A 25731-nucleotide genomic window follows, 5' to 3' on the forward strand; every position below is an offset into this window, starting at 1 on the left:
CTATGCTGTGGTCTCTTACATATCACACATTAATATTCAGAAACCCAAGTTTTACAGAGCAAATTACCAAAATTTATAGACCTTAAATTACCCTTGATGACACAACTTGGTTATATTTCAGAGTTTAAACTTCAGTCCATGTCTTTCTGGCTTCAAAGCACATACTATTTGCACTATGTCAAAATTCCTTTTAGAATTTAATTCTTTTCTTAAGTCTTCTGTATGTTAAAATAAACAGCATATTTAGTTCTAGTTATGGAAAAAACATCTATTTCTGCTTCATTGACTATGACAAAGCCTTTGACTGTGTGGATCACAATGAACTCTGGAAAATTCTGAAAGAAATGGGAATACCAGACCACCTGACCTGCCTCTTAAGAAATTTGTATGCAGGTCAGGAAGCAACAGTTAGAACTGGACATGGAACAACAGACTGGTTCCAAATAGGAAAAGGAGTACGTCAAGGCTGTATATTGTCACCCTGCTTTTTAACTTATATGCAGAGTACATCGTGAGAAATGCTGGACTGGAAGAAGCACAAGCTGGAATCAAGATTGCCGGAAGAAATATCAATAACCTCAAATATGCAGATGACACCACCCTTATGGCAGAAAGTGAAGAGGAACTAAAAGGCCTCTTGATGAAGGTGAAAGAGGAGAATGAAAAAGTTGGTTTGAAGCTCAACATTTAGAAAACTAAGATCATGGCATCTGGTCCCATCACTCTGGGAAATAGATGAGGAAAAAGTGGAAACAGTGTCAGACTTTATTTTGAGGGGCTCCAAAATCACTGCAGATGGTGATTGCAGCCATGAAATTAAAAGACGCTTACTTCTTGGAAGGAAAGTTATGACCAACCTAGATAACATATTCAAAAGCAGAGACGTTACTTTGCCAACAAAGGTCTGTCTAGTCAAGACTATGGTTTTTCCAGTGGTCATGTATGGATGTGAGAGTTGGACTGTGAAGAGGGCTGAGTGCCAAAGGATCGATGCTTTTGAACTCTGGTGTTGGAGAAGACTCTTGAGGATCCCTTGGACTGCAAGGAGATCCAGCCAGTCCATCCTAAAGGAGATCAGTCCTAGGTGTTCATTGGAAGGACTGATAATGAAGCTGAAACTCTAATACTTTGGCCACCTCATGCAAAGAGTTGACTCATTGGAAAAGACCCAGATGCTGGGAGGGATTGGGGGCAGGAGGAGAAAGGGATGACAGAGGATGAGATGGCTGGATGGCATCACTGACTCGATGGACTTGAGTTTGGGTAAACTCTGGGTGTTGGTGATGGACAGGGAGGCCTGGCTTGCTGTGATTCATAGGGTTGCAAAGCGTTGGACATGACTGAGTGACTGAACTGAACTGAACTGATGGAAAAAGATTTTAGTAAGTCTGGACTCCTTTTGCTTTTGTTTGTTAATAACTCTCATTGCCTTGCCTTGCCTTGCCCTAAGTCTTATGCTCAGTCACGTCCGAGTCTTTTGCGACCCCATGGACTGTAGCCTGCCAGGCTCCTCTGTCCATGGGCTTCTGCAGACAAGGATACTGGAGTGGGGTGCCATTTCCTCCTCCAAGGGATCTTCCTAACCCAGGGACTGAATCTGCATCTTCTATATCTCCTGCATTGGGATGCAGATTCTTTACCACTGAGCCACCTGGGAAGCCAATAACTCTCAATAAATTTAGTTAGCATAAATTATTTGTATAACAGATGATAGTTTAATAAATTATTCTAGCTAGGTAGTTTTGCACGTATTTTTATTTTTAATTCCAGCTGCCTTTCACAAACCTTCCTTTAAAGTTATTTGAAACTTCAAAACATTCAGTATCACTAAAACCAAGTCACTGTCTCCCTCCCACCACTGATAGGATATAACCCTGGAAAGAGATCATCTCATCAAGAATAATTATTTTTACTAATTTAATATAAATTTCCAGATTCTACATTATCAACTGCTCTTCTATGTCATATCTATCTAAATGTACTCTTTGTGATCCCATAGACTATACAGTTTGTGGAATTCTCCAGGCCGGGATACTGGAGTGGGTAGCCATTCCCTTCTCCAGGGGCTCTTCCCAACCCAGGGATCAAACCCAGGTCTCCTGCACTGCAGGTGAATTCTTTACCAGCTGAAGCCACCAGGGCAGCTCAAGAATACTGCATTGCAGGCGGATTCTTTAGCAGCTGAGCTCCTGGGAAGTCCTCTATGTTGTATCTATCTAAATGTATTTTTATAACTGTGTTAGTAATAATTTAGAAATAGATCATTAATTTTTAAATCCTAAATTCTTTTTAACATGGTATGATATGAACAAAAGTCAGATAATTTTAATTCATTAGGGCACAGAGTAGGTGTATGGATATATTTTAAATCGTTTTGGGTTAACAACTCCAAAAATCACAATTCTTGCTAATTTTCCTTTTTCCTGTGATTGGCAAATTTTCTGGATGTTTAATTTTTTATTTCTGATTTTCAGGCATGTATAAAACCCGGACAAAGACATAATAATAATGATTTTTAGAGCCTAACTTCTTATGGAAACCATCTTTTAATTAAAATTCATCAATAGTAAACAATTGTTTTCTGATAACTGTTAGTATACAGTCTTGGAGTTGGTAACATTTCAGTATATATCAGTGTTCATTTAGGTATTTCTAAGGAATCAGGAGAACCAAAGAAATGAAGATTATTATTAACTTTCCCTTTTCTGTAGGCTGCCTATTTATTCTTTTACTTTAGTGATAGAATATATATGAAGAAATTATGACAGCTGTACAGCATTTGTAGAACGAAGATTTGAGAAAAAGTTTGAGATTTTACTTAAGATTTCACATGAAAGGGTTACATTGTGAAAAGTATTTCAAGCTCTTGCCATAGACTGTTAGAGCTATAAGAAATCTAGAAATCAGCAACAGTGGATCAAGAAATAATATCAAGGTTAGGGCTCAGAAAAAATTGGAGCAATTTGGCAGAGGAGGTAATTGAAAGGATCATTTTTTCCAGGATAGGAAAATAACATAATATCCTATATAACTCTTTCTGACTTTATTAAATATTTTCCTTACAATAATATAAGACATAATATAGTAATAATATAATAGTTGAGATTTCCCATTAGTAGTGTAATACTCCTTATTATTCTGGCTTCTTATGCAATTCTATATTAAAACAGTAACATTTGAGATTGTAGAACTTAAAAAATGATTACCATACCAAAAAGAGTGCCTTTTCCTCTATTCTAAGAACATATGTGTTCAACTATTCCTTAAGATTCATGTGCTTTACTGTATACCTCAGCTAAAACAAAGTTAGTCTGTTTGGTATCACATCTAGGTAAGGGAAATTAAAAGATGCTTACTCCTTGGAAGGAAAGTTATGACCAACCTAGATAGTATATTAAAAAGCAGAGACATTACTTTGTCAACAAAGGTCTGTCTAGTCAAGGCTATGGTTTTTCCTGTGGTCATGTATGGTTGTGAGAGTTGGACTATAAAGAAAGCTGAGCACCAAAGAATTGATGCTTTTGAACTGTGGTGTTGGAGAAGACTCTTGAGAGTCCCTTGGACTGCAAGGAGATCCAACCAGTATATCCTAAAGGAGATCAGTCCTCGGTGTTCATTGGAAGGTCTGATGTTGAAGCTGAAACTCCAGTACTTTGGCCACCTGATGCAAAGAGCTGACTCATTTGAAAAGACGCTGATGGTGGGAAAGATTGAAGGCAGGAGGAGAAGGGGACGACAGAGGATGAGATGGTTGGATGGCATCGCCAACTCAATGGACATGAGTTTGGGTAAACTCTGGGAGTTGGTGATGGACAGGGAGGCCTGGCATGCTGCAGTTCATGGGGTCGCAAAGAGTCAGACACGACTGAGCGACTGAACTGAACCAAACTAGATAAAGTAAATATTTTTGCTGACTTGGGCTATGATATCCAAGAAAGAACCTCTTAGACTTCCACCTTCATGTGAGTGTAAACAAAATTTTCATTGTAAAAAGAACCTAGAAGACATTTTACAAAATATACAACTCATCATCGAAATAGGAGTGTATAAACTGAACTTTGGGACTTTACCTTTGAATTGATTAGTAAATGTGTTTTGTATAAGCATATATTTCATTCTGTACTAAGAAGCAGATAGTTTCGGTAAATTATTCTGTGTCTGTGAATTTTATATGTCTGTATGATTATGTGGAGTGTAGGTTTTTGAATGCCTTCTGTCTCATTCAACTTTCAATTCAGTTCAGTTGCTTAGTCATGTCTGATTCTTTGTGACCCCATGGACTGCAGAATGCCAGGTTCCCTGTCCATCACCAACTCTCGGAGCTTACTCAAACGCACGTCCATTGAGTTGGTGATGCCATCCAATCATCTCATCCTCTGTCGTCCCCTCCTCCTCCCACTCTCAATCTTTCCCAGCATCAGGGGCTTTTCAATGAGTCAGTTCTTTGCATCATGTGGCCAAAGTATCAGAGTTTCAGCTTTAGCACCAATCCTTCCAATGAATATTCCGGGCTGATTTTCTTTAAGATGGACTGGTTGGATCTCCTTGCAGTCCAAGGGACTTTCAAGAGTCTTCTCCAACACCGCAGTTCAAAAGCATCAGTTTTTTGGTGCTCAGCTTTCTTTATAGTCCAATTCTCACATCCATACATGACTACTGGAAAAACCATTACTTTTACTAGACAGACCTTTGTTGGCAAAGTAATGTCTCTGCTTTTTAATATGCTGTCTAGGTTGGTCATAGCTTTTCTTCCAAGGAGCAAGGGTCTTTTAATTTTATGACTGCAGTCACCATCTGCTGTGATTTTAGAACCCCCCAAAATAAAGTCTGTTACTGTTTCTATTGTTTCCCCATCTATTTGCCATGAAGTCATGGAACTAAATGCCATGATCTTTGTTTTCTGAATGTTGAGTTTTAAACCAACTTTTTCACTCTCCTCTTTCACTTTCATCAAGATGTTCTTTAGTTCTTGTTCGCTTTCTGCCATAGTGTGGTGTCATCTGCGTATCTGAGGTTATTGATATTTCTCCCAGCAGTCTTGATTCCAATTTGTGCTTCATCCAGTCCAGCATTTCTCATGATGTACTCTGCATGTAAGTTAAATAAGCAGGGTGACAAAATATAGCCTTGATGTACTCCTTTCCCTATTTGGAAACACTCTGTTGTTCCATGTCCAGTTCTAACTATTGCTTTCTGACCTGCATACAGATTTTTCAACAGCCAGGTCTGGTGGTCTGGTATACCCATCTCTTTCAGAATTTTCCAGAGTTTATTGTGATCCACACAGTCAAAGGCTTTGCCATAGTCAATAAAGCAGCTGCTGCTGCTAAGTCATGTCAGTCGTGTCCGACTCTATGCAACCCCATAGATGGCAGCCCACCAGGCTCCACCTGATCTGCCTCTTGAGAAATTTGTATGCAGGTCAGGAAGCAACAGTTAAAACTGAACATGGAACAACAGACTGGTTCCAAATAGGAAAAGGAGTACATCAAGGCTGTATATTGTCACCCTGTTTATTTAACTTATATGCAGAGTATATCATGAGAAACTCTGGGCTGGAAGAAACACAAACTGGAATCAAGATTGCTGGGAGAAATATCAATCACCTCAGATATGCAGATGACACCACCCTTATGGCAGAAAGTGAAGAGGAACTCAAAAGCCTCTTGATGAAAGTGAAATGGAGAGTGAAAAAGTTGGCTTAAAGCTCAACATTCAGAAAACGAAGATCATGGCATCCGGTCCCACCGCTTCATGGGAAATAGATGGGGAAACAGTGGAAACAGTGTCAGACTTTATTTTGGGGGGCTCCAAAATCACTGCAGATGGTGATTGCAGCCATGAAATTAAAAGACGCTTACTCCTTGGAAGAAAAGTTATCACCAACCTAGATAGCATATTCAAAAGCAGACACATCACTTTGCCAACAAAGATTCATCTAGTCAAGGCTATGGTTTTTCCTGTGGTCATGTATGGATGTGAGAGTTGGACTGTGAAGAAGGCTGAGCGCCGAAGAATTGATGCTTTTGAACTGTGGTGTTGGAGAAGACTCTTGAGAGTCCCTTGGACTGCAAGGAGATCCAACCAGTCCATTTTGAAGGAGATCAGCCCTGGGATTTCTTTGGAAGGAATGATGCTAAAGCTGAAATTCCAGTACTTTGGCCACCTCATGCAAAGAGTTGACTCATTGGAAAAGACTCTGATGCTGGGAAGGATTGGGGGCAGGAGGAGGAGGGGACGACAGAGGATGAGATGGCTGGATGGCATCACTGACTCGATGGACGTGAGTCTGAGTGAACTCCGGAAGTTGGTGATGGACAGGGAGGCCTGGCGTGCTGCAATTCATGGGGTTGCAAAGAGTCGGACACGACTGAGCGACTGATCTGATCTGATCTGAGGCTCCCCTCCCTAGGATTCTCCAGGCAAGAATACTGGAGTGGGTTGCCATTTCCTTCTCCAATGCAGGACAGTGAAAATGAAGTAACTCAGTAGTGCCCGACTCTTCACATCCCCATGGACTGTAGCCTACCAGGCTCCTCCGTCCATGGGATTTCCCAGGCAAGAGTACTGGAGTGTGTTGCCATTGCCTTCTCCCCAATAAAGCAGAAGTAGATGTTTTTCTGGAACTGTCTTGCTTTTTCAATGATCCAATGGATGTTGGCAATTTGAGCTCTGGTTCCTCTGCTTTTTCTAAATCCAGCTTAAACATCTGGAAGTTTGCAGTTTACATACTATTGAAGCCTGGCTGGCAGAATTTTAATATTACTTTGCTAGCGTGTGAGATGCGTGCAGTTGTGCGTTAGTTTGAGCATTCTTTGGCATTGCCTTTCTTTGGGATTGGAATGAAAACTGACCTTTTCCAGTCCTGTGCTGACTGCTGAGTTTTCCAAATTTGCTGGCACATTGAGTGTAGCACTTTCATAGCATCATCTTTCAAGATTTGAAATAGCTCAACTGGAATTCCATCACCTCCACTAGCTTCATAGCAATGCTTCCTAAGACCCACTTGACTTCACATTCCAGGATATCTGATCACCATCGTGGTTATCTGGGTTATAAAGTTCTTTTTTATATAGTTCTTCTGTGTATTCTTGCCACCTCTTCTTAATATCTTTTGCTTCTGTTAGGTCCATACCATTTCTGTCCTTTATTGTGCCATCTTTGCATGAAATGTTCCCTTGGTATTTCTAATTTTCTTGAAGAGATCTCTAGTCTTTACCGTTCCATTGTTTTCCTCTATTTCTTTGCATTGATCACTGAGGAAGGCTTTCTGTCTCTCCTTGCTCTTCTTTGGAACTCTGCATTCAAATCTGTATATCTTTCCTTATCTCCTTTGCCTTTCACTTCTCTTCCTTCCACAGCTATTTGTAAGGCCTCCTCAGACAACTATTTTGCCTTTTTGCATTTCTTTATCTTTGGAATGGTCTTGATCACTGCCTCCTGTACAGTCCATAGTTCTTCAGGCACTCTATCAGATCTAATCCCTTGAATCTATTTGTCACTTCTGTATAAATCATAAGGGATTTGGTTTAAGTCATACCTGAATGGCCTAGTGGTTTTCCCTACTTTCTTCAATATATATCTGAATTTGGCAATAAGGATTTCATGATTTGAGTGAACCACAGTCAGCTCCTGGTCTTGTTTTTGCTGACTGTAGAGAGCTTCTCCATCTTTAGCTGCAAAGAATATAATCAGACTTATTTCTGTATTGACCATCTGGTGATGTCCATGTGTAGAGTCTTCTCTTGTGTTGTCGGAAGAGGGTGTTTGCTATGACCAGTGAATTCTCTTGGCAAAACTGTTAGCCTTTGCTCTGCTTCATTCTGTACTCCAAGGCCAAATTTACCTGTTACTCCAGGTATTTCTTGACTTTCTCCTTTTGCATTTCAGTCCCCTGTAATGAAGAGGACATCTTTTTTGGGTGTTAGTTCCAGAAGGTCTTGTAGGTCTTCATAGAACCATTCAACTTCAGCTTCTTCAGCATTACTGGTCGGGGCATAGACTTGGATTACTGTGATATTGAATGGTTTGCCTTGGAAATGAAGAGAGATCATCCTGTCATTTTTGAGATTTCATCCAAGTACTGCATTTTGGACTCTTTTGTTGACTATGATGGCTACTCCATTTCTTCTAAGGAATTCTTGCCCACAATAGTAGATATAATGGTCATCTGAGTTAAATTCACCCATTCCAGTGCATTTTAATTCACTGATTCCTAGAATATCGATGTTCACTTTTTGCTATCTCCTGTTTGACCACTTCCAATTTGCGTTGCTTCATGGACCTAACATTCCAGGTTTCTATCCAGGTTTCTTTACAGCATCAGTTGCTTCCATCACCAGTCACATCCACAACTGGGTGTTGTTTTTGCTTTGGCTCCATCCCTTCATTCTTTCTGGAGTTATTTCTCCACTGATCTCCAGTAGCATATTGGGTACCTACTGACCTGGTGAGTTCATCTTTCAGTGTCCAATCTTTTTGCCTTTTCATACTATTCATGCGGTTCTCAAGGCAAGAATACTGAAGTTGTTTACCATTCCCTTCTCCAGTGGACAACTTTTTGTCAGAACTCTCCACTGTGACCTGTCCGTCTTGGGTGGCCCTACCCAGCATGGCTCATAGTTATATCCAACTCTCTTTGGAATAAATTAAATAAGCAACTCAGGAAGTAAAAAGGCAATGGAAGAAAATACATGCATGGTTCTCTCTTAAAGAGTTGACCTTAATTCCTTAATGAGAACTTGAGTTTGCTCGTTTGTTTGTTTTTTTTTAGCCACATTGTGTGGCTTGTGGCATCTTAGTTCCCGGAACAGGGATTGATCCCTGACCACAGTAGTTGAACGTGCCTGAGTTCTAACCACTGGACCACCAGGGAGCTTTGAACTTGAGTTTTCTTTTAGCATACATCCCTTGATTTATGAACTGTGGGGTTACATTAGTTCTGTTATTTCTCTTAGTGATGCATATAAATTTTTAGATCTTGCAAATAATCCTATCTCAAATTATTTTGAAATTTTTGTCCATCTTATTTTGCCAGGACATAAAAAAAGGTAAAGCTGATAATACAGAGATTCCTCTGTGCTTTCATTCCCAGCATATAAAAGTTGTAGTCACGTGGTTTGTGTGTATGTGTTCACATATGTGTATGTAAAATAATTGGAGAGGAACATGTTAACAAATTAACACAATCTGTTATTTAAAGTCTTGGGATTTGACTTTTTCATTTTCTTAACATTTTAAAAGGTATTTTTTTATAATAAATAAAAATGAAAGTGGAAAAGTAAGTCAGACATTAATTTGAAAATTACTACATTAAAATTTGAGTAGTAAGAAAAAAAAATTGAGTGGTATTCTTAATTTATTACATTTAATTCACTCTAGTAATGGTAATTTAATCACAGTCTAGAGTTTTTATGGGTACTTAATCTGTTCAAACAAACATTTTGAATATTTGAGGAATTTAAAAATATTTGTTCTTAAGATACATAATGGTTTTTTGAGGGAGGTGAGGGGGTTATTGAGTTTGATTATCATATGTTAGAAATAAGAAGCAAGTTCCGCCTTGAAACCTACTATAGTTTAGTTTTCCCTCTTTCTCTTCTTTGCCCTCTTCCTTCTTCTCCTGTTCAGTCCTCTGTTTATCTCTCTTATTACCCTTTGTATATTTTGCCTGTTTCCTGATAGATTAATTCCAGGTGACTTTGATCAATATGCTAAGCACTTGTGATATTATTTATATAGTTTTGTGTGCTTTTTTATAAGAAGTAGGAACTTTAGCACATAAAACTTACTTAGAATTCCTTCTGAAAACTTCTAATTTTCCAGTCTACTATCACCAAAAATAGAGGTTGGCCTTGCATTTTTTAAGTGGTAACCTGAATAGTCAGTGGTAGAATTAGACTGGAAAAATTTGAATATTTGCAGAGAAAATGTACTTTTAAACCAATATGCTAAACCACAAGGACCTGGAGTTCTTTCCTTTGAGCTGTACATTTACTGTTTGTGCTTCTGAGCTGAAGTGAAACAGACTGTATTCTATAATATCAAACAATAAAAATGTTTGACTGTTTTCTTTCTCAAAGAAACTTTTTGTTTATAAGGCACAGTTATATCCATTCATAGGCCTTGGGACTATATATGTGACTATATGTGAATGCATAATATCCACAGGACAAATACTTCTTTGGAAGAAAACAAACAAAATTCTGTATGATCTGTGAACATCAGCTTTTTTCAAGGATACTCAGAGTGTACCCTCTTCCCTTTTAGGGTCTCTTTATCTTAAAGAGAGAGAAGTAGGACAGGTGATTATCACAGCTTTGGATATTTGGCTTAACTTTAGTAATAATAAGTATTGATTGAGGTTTTATCATGTACCAGACATGCATTGGAGAAGGAAATGGCAAGCCACTCCAGTGTTCTTGCCTGGAGAATCCCAGGGACGGGGGAGCCTGGTGGGCTGCTGTCTATGGGGTCACACAGAGTCGGACACGACTGAAGCGACTTAGCAGCAGCAGCAGCAGCAGCAGACGCCATACTGGTACATAATAAAAGGGAAGATCAGCGTTTCTAGGCTTCCCTGGTGGCTCAGACCGAAAAGTGTCTGTCTGCAATGCAGGAGACCTGGATTTGATCCCTGGGTTGGGAAGATCCCCTGGAAAAGGAAATGGCAGCCCACTCCAGTATTCTTGCCTGGAAAATCCCACGGACGGCAGAGGTCCGTGGGGTCGCAAAGAGTCAGACACAACTGAGCGAAGGGAAGAAACACCATACTAGGCACTTCCATTATATGCTGCCCTCACAAAGCTGTTTGAAATAATACTAAATCTCACTTCCCAGAAAAATATGGAAAATTATTGTACTTTGTTATAGTATGTGATCACCTCTGTTAGGAGCTCCCCCTTTCAATTTTGGATTTTTAGGTAAAAAAACTCAGTGAGAACTAATGGGAAGAATACAGATAACCAGTACTAATGAGAAATTTTAGAAATTTGAAAATAAGAGAAATACTAAAAACAAAAGAAGAATCACCATAATAACATAAATGATAGTACCAAAAGTAGCATGTAGAGATCCAAGTATACTAAAGCTTAGTATGATGTTTATCTTTCTTCAATGATTTTTCTTATATTTAGATAGAATTGAAGAATATTTAATCAAAGAAATTAGATTTAACAAAGTAACTTAATTGCCCAAGGTAGAAATATAAGCTAGAATTTTTTAATATTAATGGAGCCTGGCAAGCATGTAAATTGTAAATATTCTTACATTATAAGTCTCAAAAGCTTTAATAAACCAGTTTAACCATTAAATATCATAGGAAAATAAGGCTTATAAAATCAAAAGTTGTTAAGCTATAGACTTGTCCTTATGTATATATTAAAATAAGGGAAAATTAATAGTATTTTTAAATAATTAACTTCAGAAAAGCAGTTTTTCTCCCAGTCTTTTAATGTGAATAAGTGACCTTGCTATGTGAATAAAAGAATTAAGAAAATGATAAAAACTGAGTTCAACCATATAATAAATATTTATTGACCACCTACTCTGTGCCAAGCACTGTGTGAGGCATTTGGTATACATCAGTGGGAGAACCACGTTCACTGCCCTCATGGAACTTAACGTTTCCATGGGGAGGCAGACAGCAAACCTAGTAAGTAAGTATGTCAGGGAGTGATGAACGTAGTAAGTGAACTATGCAAAACAGTAGGGCGTTGGGAAGAGGGATGGGACGGATAACCAGGCTACAATTTTAAATAGGGAGTCAGGGTATGCCCTCATTAAGAAGGTGACATTTAACCCAAGACTTGAAGGAGATAAGGGAGTCTAGTCAAAGAACTGGCCAAAGAACCCTCCAGGAGAAAGGAACTGTCGGTGCAAAAGGCCTCAAGGTCAGAGCACCTCACAGATTTGAGAACAGCAAAGTTGGACAGCAGTGAGCAAGCAGGGGAGAACATTAGGTATGAGGGTAGACAGGTAACAGGTAAGAGTGATACAGATTCTGTAAAGATTTGGGGTTTTATTCTAGAGTGAGGTGAGGTACCATTATACAGTTTTTAGCAGAGGAGTCATGTGACCTAACTCATGGTTAGAAGAATCAGTTTGGATACTGTGTTGATAATTGACTATAGGAGGGCAAGGACAGGAACAGAAACGATTTAAGAGGCTATTGCAATAATCCAGGAAAAAAATAATGGTGGTTCAGACTAGTGTGAAAATAGTGAGAGAAAGTTACATTCCTGTTAGACTTTGAAAATAGAGCCCACAAGATTTCCTGACAGTTTGGATGCGGAGTGTATGAGAAAGAGGAGAGTCAAGAATGACTACAAGGTGTTTTGCATTATCGATTGGAAGGGATTAGAGTTGCCCCCAGCTGAGATGCTTCTGCTGCTGCTGCTGCTGCTAAGTCGCTTCAGTCGTGTCCGACTCTGTGTGACCCCATAGATGGCAGCCCACCAGGCTCCCCCGTCCCTGGGATTCTCCAAGCAAGAACACTGGAGTGGGTTGCCATTTCCTTCTCCAAAGCATGAAAGTGAAAAGTGAAAGGGAAGTCGCTCAGTCGTGTCCGACTCTTCGCAACCCCATGGACTGCAGCCCACCAGGCTCCTCCGTCCATGGGACTTTCCAGGCAAGAGTACTGGAGTTGGGTGCCATTGCCTTCTCCGTCAGCTGAGATGAGGAAGGCTGAAAATTGAGCTGGTTTGGGGGATGGAGGCAGATTAGAAGGTCCATTTCGGACTTGTTAAATTTGAGATGTCAGGCAGGCATTTGGACTAGAGCTGTAAACTTGGAAGTCATTAGCATGTAGATGAAAGTAAATCTGTGCCCATGAAACTGGATATATGTTGCCATGGGGCATCATGTTGCAGTGGGGCATCAACAAGGCAGCAAAGGTAACTGAAAACTACGTGTCTCACGACTTTGCCTGGCGCCAATATTGCTTATAGCCCAGTCCTTCTCACCAATTAAGGACTAAAATCAATTCTCAAGAGATTGGGGACTAAGTAATATACTATATGTGAAGTAGTAGGCATTCAATAATTGTTTCTTTTCCTTTCATACATTTCACCATTTAAAGGAAAATGCAGCCTAAAGGTAGGCTGTCTGCATCTAGCCTCTTCATTCTTAAGTAGTGTTGGTCTGGGAAAATTATGAATGAATTACACTCACCTGTTTTACTAGAAAATGAGGCTATTGGATTACTAAAGCATAAGGCAAAATACAGGATAATATTACGCTGAATGTGAAAGCTGAAGAGAAGAATATTCAAAGGATAACAGAAAATCAACCTGTATTCCCTTAGTTACCAGTGGTTCTTATACTTCATGGCACACTGGAATTATTTGGGCATCTCTTAAAAATATTTATATCTGACTTCTACTCCTAGACTTTCTGACCTACTTGGTATGGCATATAAGCTGGGCATCAAGGGTTTTAAGATCTCTACGGTGGATGTAATGTGTAGCAAAGTTTGATAACTATTGTGATATACAGGTTTTTATTTTTTTCCTAATGGAACCATCACTAATACTCACAGTATTCAAATTTCATTTTATAATTTACTTTTTTCTTTGCTGGTACTAAAAATGAAAGCAACTCTCAAGAAAAGGTCCTCTTAAGGGCATTATGCTAAGGGAAATAAGTCAGAGAAAAATACTGTATAATCTCACTTACATGTGGAATCTAAAACCAAAAACAGAAAACTCACAGAGAACAGATTGGTGGTTGCCAGTGGCAGTGATGGGGAGTGGAGTGAAGGGGTGAGAGGTAGTGGGTGGGGGAAATAGGTAAAGGGAGTCAAAAGGTGTAAGCTTTCAATTATAAAATAAGTCATGCAAATGTAATGCACAACATGGTGACTATAGTTAATACAACATTGTATTGTTGAAAATTGCTAAGAGAATGGATCTTAAAAGTTCTCATCACAAGAAAACCATTTGTAACTATCTATTTCTGCTTTATTAACTATGCCAAAGCCTTTGACTGTGTGGATCACAATAAACTCTGGAAAATTCTGAAAGAGATGGGAATACCAGACCACCTGATCTGCCTCTTGAGGAACCTGTATGCAGGTCAGGAAGCAACAGTTAGAACTGGTCACGGAACAACAAACTGGTTCCAAATAGAAAAAGGAGTACGTCAAGGCTCTATACTGTTACCCTGCTTATTTAACTTATATGCAGAGTACATCTTGAGAAATGCTGGGCTGGAAGAAGCACAAGCTGGAATCAAGATTGCCAGGAGAAATATCAATAACCTCAGACATGCAGATGATACCACCCTTATGGCAGAAAGTGAAGAGGAACTAAAAAGCCTCTTGATGAAAGTGAAAGTGGAGAGTGAAAAAATTGGCTTAAAGCTCAACATTCAGAAAACGAAGATCATGGTATCTGGTCCCATCACTTCATGGCAAATAGATGGGGAAACAGTGGAAATAGTGTCAGACTTTATTTTGGGGGGCTCCAAAATCACTGCAGATGGTGATTGTAGCCATGAAATTAAAAGATTCTTACTCCTTGGAAGGAAAGTTATGACCAACCTAGATAGCATATTCAAAAGCAGAGACATTACTTTGCCAACAAAGGTCCATCTAGTCAAGGCTATGGTTTTTCCAGTGGCCAGAAGAAAGCTGAGCGCCAAAGAATTGATGCTTTTGAACTGTGGTGTTGGAGAAGGGACTCTTGAGAGTCCCTTGGACTGCAGGGAGATCCAGCCAGTCCATTCTAAAGGAGATCAGTCCTGGGTGTTCTTTGGAAGGACTGATGCTAAAGCTGAAACTCCAGTACTTTGGCCACCTCATGCAAAGAGTTAACTCATTGGAAAGGACTCTGATGCTGGGAGGGATTGGGGGCAAGAGGAGAAGGGGACGACAAAGGATGAGATGGCTGGATGGCATCACCGACTCAATGGAAGTGAGTTTGAGTGAACTCCAGGAGTTGGTGATGGACATGAGGCCTGGCGTGCCGCGATTCATGGGGTCGCAAAGAGTCGGACATGACTGAGTGACTGAACTGAACTGATGGTGATGTTAAAATAGAAAAAAGGGAAGGGGAGAGCAGGGGGTCAATGGGGAGAGAAGGGCCTTAAGGCAGAGTAGAATAAACGAGCCTGCTGTAAATCATCCAAATGAGAAGTTATGGTCATAATGTGTTGTAGATTCATGGCAGCTATTCACCTGGCTATTTATTTGTAGTATGTGAAAAAAGTGAATGTGTTAGTCGCTCAGTCATGTCCAACTCTTTGCAACCTCATGGACTGTAGTCCCAGCCCAGGGATCAAACCTGAGTCTCCTGCATTGCAGGCAGATTCTTTACAGCCTGAGCCACCAGGGTAGAAGAGCCCCAAACTGGAGGCAGCTGTGATGTCGTGATAGCTGCGTTAGATCTGGAGTAAGAAGACTTGGAGTGAAATCCTAGATCTTTTGCTTTTTATCAAAGCCATGGTGGGCAATTCATTTAACCTTCCTGAAATTCAAATTTCTTTCTCCCTAAATGAAAATGAGCAAAGCTATTTTCTGTGGTTGTTTTAATTGTTTTTAAAAGCTAATGTATGTGAAGGTAAATTATAAAGAGTTATATTAAGATCCTAAAGAATTATTATTTGAAATTAACCTCAGAAGTGACATGACATTGCAAAGTGTAATGATTTCCTGTAAGGGGATAGATGTTTTTTTCCTGTATTTTTTCACTGATTTAAGAATGGAACTCTGCAAACAGTAAATGCTATTGAACTTACATTTGGCAGGGCAAGTGTTATTTTGTATTTATTTCTCATACAGTGCATTGTGCTGTGCAGTGATTATAGTCACCCAGTTGTGTCTGAGCTCCTCTGTCCATGGGGATTCTCCAGGCGGGAATACTGGAGTGGGTTGCCATGCTCTCCTCCAGGGGATCTTCCCAACCCAGGGATCGAACCCTGGGTCCTCTCACATTGCAGGTGGATTCTTTACTGTCTGAGCCACCAGGGAAGCCCATACAATGCATTAAATAGGGGGGAAAAAATGAACTTTGGACACAAATGTTGTCACTTATCAAATCTCTGTCAGTAGGCATGTTCCATAACTCAGGTTTCTTTTCTCTTTATATTGGGGATAATAATATCTACCTTCCAGGGCTGATGGAAATATTCAAGTGTAAAGCACCATGTGTAAAGCACCATGTGTAAAGCAAATTCAAGTGTAAAGCACCATGTGTAGTGACTGGCACAGTGTTGGCAGGAAATGTTAATTTTATCCTTTCTTCCCTCCATGAGTATAAATCTTGGGATAATAATTTTAAAATCTGAGTACTAATTATTTCTCAGTAGCCAAAAAATCTTAACTGTCATTTTTGTTTTGCTGATTTCTATGTCATTTTAAAATGACACCCCTCTCCCAAACCCTTGCCCTCCATGAATGCTTTGAAAAACATGTTTGTTTTGTATGCTTTTTCAGATAATAAAAAGAGCCATTTTACCATTAACTTTTTTTCTTTTCTTAAGGTTTACACCATGGGTAGCACAAAGGAGAAGAGTGATGGCACAAAGGAGAAGAATGACAATTACAAAGACGATCTTCTGCTTAGGATGGGACTTAATGATAATAAAGCTGGAATGGAAGGATTAGACAAAGAGAAAATCAACAAAATTATAATGGAAGCCACAAAGGTATGTTTCTTCTTCCTTTCAATATCTTTAATTTAGTAACCTTTTTACTTTTTAAAAAAAGGAAATTATTAAGTTCTTGATGACACTTTAAGTATTTAAATATATAAAATTGTTAAGCTCCAGTGCATGTAGAATAATCTCTCCTTTCTCTGCTAATGCTTTTGCATTCTGCTTGGTACTTAACACGCACATAGTATGCTTGTTAAAGCAAAATAATGTGTGTCTTCTTTTTCAGCCCTTTTTTCCCACCTCAAGAGGAGAATACTACAATTGCAGGTTTTTTTGTTTTTGTTTCAGTTATATCTTGGAAGTCTTTCTGTATAAGAAAGTAAAGATCTTCCCTCTTTTTATGCCTGCATAGGTGGATATACTATGATTTATTGAACTAGCCAGAATCTTTGTTAATGAACATATAAGTCATTTGCAGTCTTTTCATCTTTACACATAATACTACAGTAAATAACCTTGTATTTCATAACTTTATTACATATGTGCAAATATAACTACAGGAGAGATTCCCTGAACCAAATACAGATAGCTTGAAAGGATATACACATGTGTATTTTTCAATGAATTGCTCAATTGCCCTCCTTATTAGTTGTATCAATTTACATTTCCACTGCCAATATATAAGAATATATTGAATCCATACCAACACAGTGTGTTACTGTACTTTTGGATTTGCCAGTCTTCAGTAATGCAATGTAGTGTTAATTTATGTTTCTCATCCAATTTCAAAATGTTTGTAAGATACCATTAAAAATACAAAGATAAGTAACATACTAGAGTAAAATATCTATTTGCAAAACACACATCTATTAAAGGACTTATATCCAGAAAATATGAATTATTCTTACAGCTCATTAATGAGAAGACAACCCAATCAAAAATGTGCAACACATATAAATAGACACTTTACTAAGGAAGATATAAGAATGGCTCATGAGAAGATGTTCAACATTAGTCATTAGGAAAAAGCAAATTAAAACTACAATGAGGGACTTCCCTTGTGGTTCAGTGGTTAAGAATCCTCCTTCTACAAATGCTAACAAGTCTGAAAGGGGAAATTAACAGTAACACAATAATAGTGGGAGACTTTAATACCCCACTCACACCTATGGATAGATCAACCAAACAGAATTAGCAGGAAACACAAAATTTAAATGATACAATGGACCAGTTAGACCTAATTGATATCTATAGGACATTTCACCCCAAAACAATGAATTTGACCTTTTTCTCAAGTGCACACATAAAATTCTCCAGGTTAGATCATATCCTGGGCCATAAATCTAGCCTTGGTAAATTCAAAAAAATTGAAATCATTTCAGGCATCTTTTCTGATCACAGTGCAGTAGGATTAGATGTCAACTACAGGAAAAAAAGTATTAGAAATAAAAACATATGGAGGCTAAACAACATGCTTCTAAATAAGCAACAAATTACTGAAAAAATCAAAAAAGAAATCAAAATATGCATAGAAATGAATGAATGTGAAAACACAACAACCCAAAACCTATGGGACTCACTAAAAGCAGTGCTAAGGGGAAGGTTCATAGCAATACAAGCATACCTCAAGAAACAGGAGAGAAATCAAATAAATAATCTAAGTTTACACCTAAAGCAACTAGAAAAAGAAGAAATGAAGAACCCCAGGGTTAGCAGAAGGAAAGAAATCTTAAAAATTAGGGCAGAAATAAACGCAAAAGAAACAAAAGAGACCATAGCAAAAATCAACAAAGCTAAAAGCTGGTTCTTTGAGAGATAAATAAAATAAACAAACCATTAGCCAGACTCATCAAGAAAAAAACAAAGAAGAATCAAATCAACAGAAATGAAAATGGAGAAATCACAACAGATAACACAGAAATACAAAGGATCATAAGAGACTACTATCAGCAGCTATATGCCAATAAAATTGACAACTTGGAAGAAATGGACAAATTCTTAGAAAAGTATAACCTTCCAAAACTGAACCAGGAAGAAATAGAAAATCTTAAGAGACCCATCATAGAGAAGAGCTAACACCTATCCTAGACATTACTTTGCCCACAGAGGTCCGTCTAGTCAAGGCTATGGTTTTTCCAGTGGTCACGTATGGATGTGAGAGTTGGACTGTGAAGAAAGCTGAGCACCAAAGAATTGATGCTTTTGAACTATGGTGTTGGAAAAGACTCTTGAGAGTCCCTTGGACTGCAAGGAGATCCAACCAGTCCATTCTAAAGGAGATCAGTCCTGGGTGTTCTTTGGAAGGACTGATGCTAAAGCTGAAACTCCAGTACTTTGGCCGCCTCATGCAAAGAGTTGACTCATTGGAAAAGACTCTGATTCTGGGAGGGATTGGGGGCAGGAGGAGAAGGGGACGACAGAGGATGAGATGGCTGGATGGCATCACTGACTCGATGGACGTGAGTCTGAGTGAACTCCAGGAGTTGGTAATGGACAGGGATGCCTGGCGTGCTGCAGTTCAAGGGGTCACAAAGAGTCGGACACGACTGAGTGACTGAAGTGAACTGACTGAACACCTATCCTACTCAAACTCTTCCAGAAAATTGCCGAGGAAGGTAAACTGCCAAACTCATTCTGTGAGGCCACCATCACCCTAATACCAAAACCAGACAAAGATGGCACAAAAACAGAAAACTACAAGCCAATATCACTGATGAACATAGATACAAAAATCCTTAACAAAATGCTAGCAAACAGAATCCAACAACATACTTAAAAAATCATACATCATGACCAAGTAGGCTTTATCCCAGGGATGCAAGGATTCTTCAGTATTCACAAATCAATCATTGTGATACACCACATTAACAAATTGAAAGATGAAAGCCATATATTTATCTCAATAGATGAAGAGAAAGCCTTTGACAAAATTCAACATCCATTTATGATAAAAACTCTACAGAAAGCAGGCATAGAAGGAACATGTGTGGTGTGTGCTTAGTCACTCAGTCGTGTCTGACTCTTGCGACACCATAGACTTTAGCCTGCCAGGCTCCATGGGATTCTCCAGGCAAGAATACTGGAGTGGGTTGCCATTTCCTTCTCTAGGGGATCTTCCTGACCCAGGAATCAAACCCAGGTCTCCTGCATTGCAGGCAGACTCTTTACTGACTGAGCGACGAATAACTCAACATAATAAAAGCCATATATGATAAACCCACAGCAAGCATTATCCTCAAAGGCGAAAAATTGAAAGCGTGTCCCCTAAAGTCAGGAATAAGACAAGGGTGCCCACTCTCACCACTACCATTCAACATTGTTTTGGAAGTTTTAGCCACAGCAGTCAGAGAAAAAGAAATAAAAGGAATCCAGATTGGAAAAGAAGAAGTAAAACTCTATTTGTGGATGACATGATCCTCTACATAGAAAACCCCAAAGACACCACCAGAAAATTACTAGAGCTAATCAGTGAATATAGTAAAGTTTTAAGATATAAAATTAATACACAGAAATCCCTTGCATTCCTTTACACTAACAATGAGAAAACAGAAAGAGAAATTAAGGAGTCCCACTCACCATTGCAATGAAAAGAATAAAATACTTAGGAGTAAATCTACCTAAAGAAACAAAAGACCTATATATAGAAAACTAAAACACTGATGAAAGAAATCAAAAAGGACACAAATAGATGGAGAAATATACCATGTTCATTGCTTGGAAGAATCAATATAGTGAAAATGAGTATACTACCCGAAACAATCTATAGATTCAATGAAATCCTTATCAAGCTACCAACAGTATTTTTCACAGAAGTAGAAAAAATAATTACACAATTTGTATGGAAATACAAAAAACCTCGAATAGACAAAGCAATCTTGAGAAAGAAGAACAGAACTGGAGGAATCAACCTGCCTGACTTCAGACTATACTACAAAATTACAGTCATCAAGACAGTATGATACTGGCACAAAGAAAGAAATATAGATCAATGGAACAAAATAGAAAGACCAGAGATAAATCCACACACCTATGGACACCTTATCTTTGATAAATGAGGAAAAACTATACAGTGGAGAAAAGACATTCTCTTTAACAAGTGGTGCTGGGAAAACTGGTCAACCACCTATAAAAGAATGAAACTAGAACACTTTCTAACACCGTACACAAAAATAAACTCAAAATGGATTAAAGATCTAAATGTAGGACCTATAAAACTCCTAGAGGAAAACATAGGCAAAACACTCTCTGACATAAATCACAGCAAGATCCTCTATGACCCACCTCCCAGAGTAATGGAAATAAAAGCAAAAATAAACAAATGGGACCTAACTAAACTTAAAAGCTTTTGCACGATGAAGGAAACTATAAGCAAGGTGAAAAGACAGCCTTCAGAATGGGAGAAAATAATAGCAAATGAAGCAACTGACAAAGAATCTCAAAAATATACAAGCAGCTCATGCAGCTCAATATCAGAAAAATAAACAACCCAATCAAGAAAATGGGCCAAAGAACTAAACAGACATTTCTCTAAAGAAGACATACAGATGGCTAACAAACACATGAGAAGATGCTCAACATCACTCATTATCAAAGAAATGCGAATCAAAACCACGATGAGATACCATCTCACACTGGTCAGAATGGCTGCTATCAAAAAGTCTACAAACAATAAATGCTAGAGAGGGTATGGAGAAAACAGGATGCTCCTACATTGTTGGTGGGAATGTAAACTAGTACAGCCACTATGGAGAACAGTGTGGAGATTCCTTAAAAAACTGGAAATAGAACTGCCTTATGACCCAGCAATCCCACTGCTGGGCATATACACCAAGAAAACCAGAATTGAAAGAGACACGTGTACCCCAGTGTTCATCGCAGCACTGTTTATAATAGCCAGGATATGGAAGCGACCTAGATGTCCATCAGCAGACGAATGGATAAGAAGGTTGTGGTACATATACACAATGGAATATTACTCAGCTATTAAAAAGAACACATTTGAGGTTCTAATGAGGTGGATGAAACTGGAGCCTATTATACAGAGTGAAGTAAGTCAGAAAGAAAAACACCAATACAGTAGATTAGCACATATATATGGAATTTAGAAAGATGGGAACGATGACCCTATATGCAAGACAGCTTAAGAGACACAGATATAAAGAACAGACTTTTGGACTCTGGGAGAAGGTGAAGGTGGGATGATTTGAGAGAATGGCATTGAAACATGTATAATACCACATGTGAAGTAGATGACCAGTCCAAGTTTGATACATGAAACGGCACTCAAAACAGGTGCACTGGGACAACCCAGAGGGATGGGATGGGGAGGGAGGTGGGAGGGGGGTTTGGGATGGGGGAACACATGTACACCCGTGGCTGATTCATGTCAATGTATGGCAAAACCCACCACAATATTGTAAAGTAATTAGCCTCCAATTAAAATAAATTAATTAAAAAAAAAAAAGAATTCACCTTCTAATGCAGGGGACACGAGTTCAATCCCTGGTTGGGGAACTAAGCCCAACTATAGAAGCCCATGTACCACAACTAAAGAAGCCCCCTGCATGCCACAATGAAGACCCAATGTAGCTAAAAAAAAACAAAAAAAAACAAAAACCACAATGAGATACATTCATAGTATTATAGCCTAGAATCACTGTAATAAAGACAAACAGTAACATATTTTGCAAGGATATGGAGAAATTGGTATCCTCATACATTGCTGGTAGACTTGTGAAATGCTTCTGCCATTTTGGAAAACAGTTTTGCAATTCCTCAAAGGGTTAAGTAGGGAGTTGCCATGTAACACAGAGATTCCACTCCCAGGTACATATCCAAGGAAGATGAAAACATGTGACCACATAAAATATGTACACAATTGTTCATTGCAGCATTTTTCATGATAGCCATAATGTAAAAATGATCTCAGGGTCCATCAGTCTTATAAATAGGTAGACAGTATGGTCACTGATGGAATGATAGATGATTTTCTAAAAGTTACTTTCTATATTTTATTTAATGGCTAATATTAAATATTTAAAAGTACTGTTTACTTAGAACAGACTACTAATTATTTCTCCATTAAAAAAAATGATGGGTTTGTTTGAGATTAGCAGAGAATTGCAGCTCAAAGACTGCAGCCATAGTAAGCCACATGCAAGTGCTCAGCAAAAATAAAGAGAACTCCTTCCAAGAGGAGAAAAGGAAGTTGGCAAGGGTATATAGTAAACAGAGGCCATTACTTTTCATTGGCTGAGTTGTTGCCAGGAAAGTCTTTGTTCTTTTTGTTGCTTTCTGCTATCATCGAAGGGGGCCAGAACTCCCTCTTCTGATCTCTGAGTATTTAATTGAGGTTTCTGTTAATTTTTTACAATGATTTTTCAATGAACATAAAGGAGATAATTGATGACCCAGCTGACTAAGTGATGTGCCCAGAGGATCCCACCTAGGATATGCTCTTATTTCCCAAATGCAGATCTATACTCATCTTGGAGAGTTTGTGCTGTGCTTACTGCCTCACAACAATCTTGTGATTTAGGTAACTATAAGTTCATTTTACAGATTAGGGAGCCTGAGGCATAATAAGATGAACTTTAGGGTCACCGAGCTAGTAAGTAATGGAGGTAAGTTTTGAATTCAAGCCATTCTCTTTCTAGAGTCTGTCCTCTTAGCCATCAGTTCACAGTGATGCTTTCCTTCAGCCCTTTCTCTTACGCTATGCATTCTTTTCCTACATTAGGGATCCAGATTTTATGGAAATGAGCTCAAGAAAGAAAAGCAAGTCAACCAACGAATTGAAAATATGATGCAACAAAAAGCTAAAATTACCAGCGAGCAGCTAAGGAAAGCACAATTACAGGTATTAATTCAATTGCTAAATATAGTAGGAGCTGGTAGAATAATAATTGGTAGTTAAAATGCATCATGGTCAAATTATAACTGAAAACAAGGTGAAACGTAAATGTTTGTTACATTGTAAGGGATAAAAATGTAACAAATGTGCATACAACTTTGTAAAAATTGCTCTATGTTTTTACATAAAGAACCACACCTAAGTATTGTCACCTCTATTAGAGTAAATGGAGCCTTAGGTTAAGTAACTTACCCCCTTTCATATGACAGGTAGTTGCCAGAGCTAGGATTTAATCCAAAGCGTTTGTTCTTTTTATTATATACATACGTTGCAGCTGGAAAAGGCCCCAAGTTAAATGTGACATGTTTTTTGAAAAACTAATTTTTCAAAAAAGATTTGGGGGAACATGTTAACTAATTAAATTTGAAAGTACTTTGAAATGTAGTTGTGTTACAGTAAAAGTCACGTAAATGGTAGAATGCCAAATGTACATGAATTTTTAAGATAAAACACAAGACTTCTAAAACTTTGGGGTCGTTTGGCTTCTTTGGCATCTTTGGGGAATAAATGCTTAATTTCCTGTGGTATTACAAGTTCTTTCAATAGAAAAGTTTGAGAAGAGCCAGTCAATAAGGCATTAGGTGGTACACTGAGAACTCAAGGCAGTAAAACTAAAGTTTACATTTAGAGAGTTTTACCCTCTATCAAAATCTGATTCAGTTATACAAAGTACTTTAAGCTATAACATAGCAATAAAACTATAACATTAATCAAGTGTGCTATAAAATTCTTCTCATGATGGGAGTTCAGATATTATAAATTTTGTTTTCTTTACCAAACTAGTATGTCATTTTTTTGGACATATGCTTTCCTAGAGCACAAGCTAGTTTTTGATCTTCTGTGTTAAGTAGTCTGCTATCGTGACTGAAGATAATTTGTCAAATCATTTTTAGTGTTTCGTGGCAGCTCAGCCTATGGAGGTACATGACATTGTGATGATCGTTGGTATTTGTGTATCTTTGCACTCTTGTCCTGTTATTTTCACCAAAGATTGTACCATTTTACATTTTCAACATAAAAATGCTGGTTTCCTCACATACTTGTGTAAAACTCAATTTTATCAACTTTATCAGTCTTTTAGTTTTTGCTGATACAATGTCCAAAATATTATTGTTGTTTTAATTTGCCCTCCTTTGATTACAACAGAGAAAGAATGTCTTTTCACATGTAAGTTAGACATCAGTATTTCCCTCTTGTGGGAAGAGCCTCCGTTATTCTGTTAGGATATAGGCTAAATAACTGGCACAAGAGACCCTAAAATATAATGGTTCAAATAAGTTTATTTCTTTCCCATATTATAGGTTAAGTAGTCCAGCTGCTCTGGTGGTTCTGATCACCATAGTAATTTAGAGACTCAGGTTCTGTTATACATTGAAAGAAACAAAAAGGAGAAAACTTAATTTGAAGGAAAGTAATTTGCTATTAAGCAAGTGAAAGAGAAGTTACACGTGTTACCTTTTTTTTTTTTTTTTAATACACGGTGTTACCTTAACTCACATTTGAGTTTCATGGCCACACCTAAGTGCAAGAGAAGCTATAAAATATATTCTCTAAGTGAGTAGCCATATGCTCAGCTGAAAATCTATTACTGTGGAAGGAAGAGAATAGATTTCAGGGTTCAACTGCAGTCCAAAGCAATATTCTTTGCTCACATTTCTAGAGTTTATTACTCCTCATTTATAGATCTTATTGTATGCTGCTGCTGCTAAGTCCCTTCAGTCGTGTCCAACTCTGTGCGACCCCATAGACGGCAGCCGACCAGGCTCCTCTGTCCATGGGATTCTCCAGGCAAGAACACTGGAGTATTGTATAATAAATATTTTTTTGTCTGTCACTTGTAAAGATTTTTCTAATATGTACCATGTAATTTTATTTATTGAATGATAATAACATAGTTTAATGCTCCCCCTCACCATTCTTCTTTAGAAAAACATTTTCTTTTCATCCATTGTTTTTTTATACAAGATTAAGCATTATTTCATCAAGTTGAAAAGAAATTCCATTCCGTCCAAAGTAACACTGTTTTTAAGTTGATGTTACTCCTTAGGCAGTTTAGTTTCTGGAACTCTTTTTTATTTATAGCCCACAAATATCTTTAATAAAGTTTTAAAGATGTAATACCTGGGAGTGGCATAGCAACGTCTTGCTGTTTATACTACTTTTAAAACTCATATCCTTAAACATGCTAATAATCTGAAGAAACAGAGAATCCCTTACATTGTGTA

The 25731-nt window shown here is 38.2% G+C and overlaps 1 protein-coding gene across 4 annotated transcripts in view; it reads left to right on the forward strand.

Annotated features, from left to right (window-relative positions):
• Nucleotides 1-25731, forward strand: part of POLK (DNA polymerase kappa) — an 80717-nt gene that overhangs the window by 25679 nt on the left and 29307 nt on the right. For all 4 annotated transcript variants that reach the window (XM_019968062.2, XM_070796851.1, XM_019968063.2 and 1 more), the window contains 2 exons: nucleotides 16480-16644; nucleotides 23333-23452. In XM_019968062.2, coding sequence (XP_019823621.2) covers nucleotides 16480-16644; nucleotides 23333-23452 — 285 coding nt within the window. The remainder of the gene's footprint in view (nucleotides 1-16479; nucleotides 16645-23332; nucleotides 23453-25731) is intronic.

Source organism: Bos indicus, chromosome 10 (assembly GCF_029378745.1).
Source record: "Bos indicus isolate NIAB-ARS_2022 breed Sahiwal x Tharparkar chromosome 10, NIAB-ARS_B.indTharparkar_mat_pri_1.0, whole genome shotgun sequence".
NCBI lineage: Eukaryota > Metazoa > Chordata > Mammalia > Artiodactyla > Bovidae > Bos > Bos indicus.